General features: G+C 37.7%; 1 protein-coding gene across 3 annotated transcripts in view; it reads right to left on the bottom strand.

Moving 5' to 3' along the window:
- LOC110452382 overlaps nt 1-195 on the bottom strand; it is a 53,524-nt gene extending 53,329 nt beyond the window's left edge. For all 3 annotated transcript variants that reach the window (XM_021500864.1, XM_021500865.1, XM_021500866.1), the window contains exon 1: nt 115-195. In XM_021500864.1, the coding sequence (XP_021356539.1) occupies nt 115-172 (58 nt within the window). In that variant the 5' untranslated portion in view covers nt 173-195. The remainder of the gene's footprint in view (nt 1-114) is intronic.
- Between the last annotated feature and the right edge of the window lie 1,106 nt (nt 196-1,301).

Raw genomic sequence — 1,301 nt, 5'->3', positions numbered from 1 at the left:
GGGGGGGGTTGACAGCAAGTTGAGTTCTATACATCATTTGCCATTATAAATATATGTTTTGTATACAAAACTACTTCTACATCCCTAGAAAAACACAATAAGGTTTAGACTTACCATTACATGACGCCAAACACACAAACAATAAAATCAACAGCGGGTTGTAGTCCTCCATCTTCCTGTGTATTTTATAAAACTTCAGAGGATTGTGCAAAACAAGGAAGTATAAAGTTTTCATAACTGTCGTAACAGTTCAAAGTTCACAACCAGACTCGCAGATGATGTCATCACTAGTTTGACCTTGGCTATTCACCGCACACTTCAGTTATTGTATTAATAAGGATCACGTTTTGCAAAAAATACTTTTGAATATAACACTTCAGGATCCTTATAATACATAAATTTGCATCATGTGTAGTCTAGAGATAATTCATTTTAAGTTCAGACAGCATTAGAAGACTTCTTAAACTTAAAATGCAGTTTGTGTTCACGTTGTCAAATCAGGCGCGAGCGAGGACTTTGTTTTTCATAAGTGTACATGTGTTACTTGAAAGTTACAAGTGGGTGATACTTAATATGATGATCAGTACTTCCTGTGTTACAATAGCTGGAGCCCATACACAGGGAAAACAACTCTCGACATCCCATCTGGCGAATAGAGGGACTATTACTCACAAGGGCTCGAGTTCGGGATATTTTCGGTAAGTAAGAAATAGTTGTATTACAAAACGAAAGAACCCGAAACCGAGCCCCTGTGAATATTTGGTGATTATTTATATGGAGGACACTTCACCATCAATCTGGTTTCAAAAGAGGACAACGTCAGTCATCCAAGAGGAATTAAACGAAGAGGAATCGTTTCAGACAGTGACTTGTCTGCCTGGGAATCATGATTGTGACCTAGAGTTTGTACTTTTGCGCGCTTTGACGCAGCTTTTGTTATGACGCGGCTGTACGCCAGTCTGGCGATGTCATTTTTTAGGTCGTTGTGTTAAAAACATGATTTCGCTTGCATTACTTATAACAAGCACGTGTTTTCGATGTCAGTTTCCAACGTTAACATTAAGCTTGTTGACACTACTGTCAAATTATGTACAGATTTGGAAACTCATCGCATTCTGTGGAATGATATTCCTATTGCTGTGATTTGGTTATAATTGATAAAGAAGGAATTTTAAAAAAATGAGATTTAAGTGATTTTTGTCATTTTTTAACAGAATCTCACATTTGTTTTCATTTGATATTAAATTTATGCAACTCGTTAAGAATAAGGAAGGGGGAGGAGGGGGGGGGGGGGGGGGGGG

The sequence above is a fragment of the Mizuhopecten yessoensis genome, unplaced genomic scaffold, assembly GCF_002113885.1.
Source record: "Mizuhopecten yessoensis strain PY_sf001 unplaced genomic scaffold, ASM211388v2 scaffold6647, whole genome shotgun sequence".
Lineage (NCBI taxonomy): Eukaryota > Metazoa > Mollusca > Bivalvia > Pectinida > Pectinidae > Mizuhopecten > Mizuhopecten yessoensis.
This window is presented reverse-complemented; position numbering and strand designations above follow the sequence as displayed.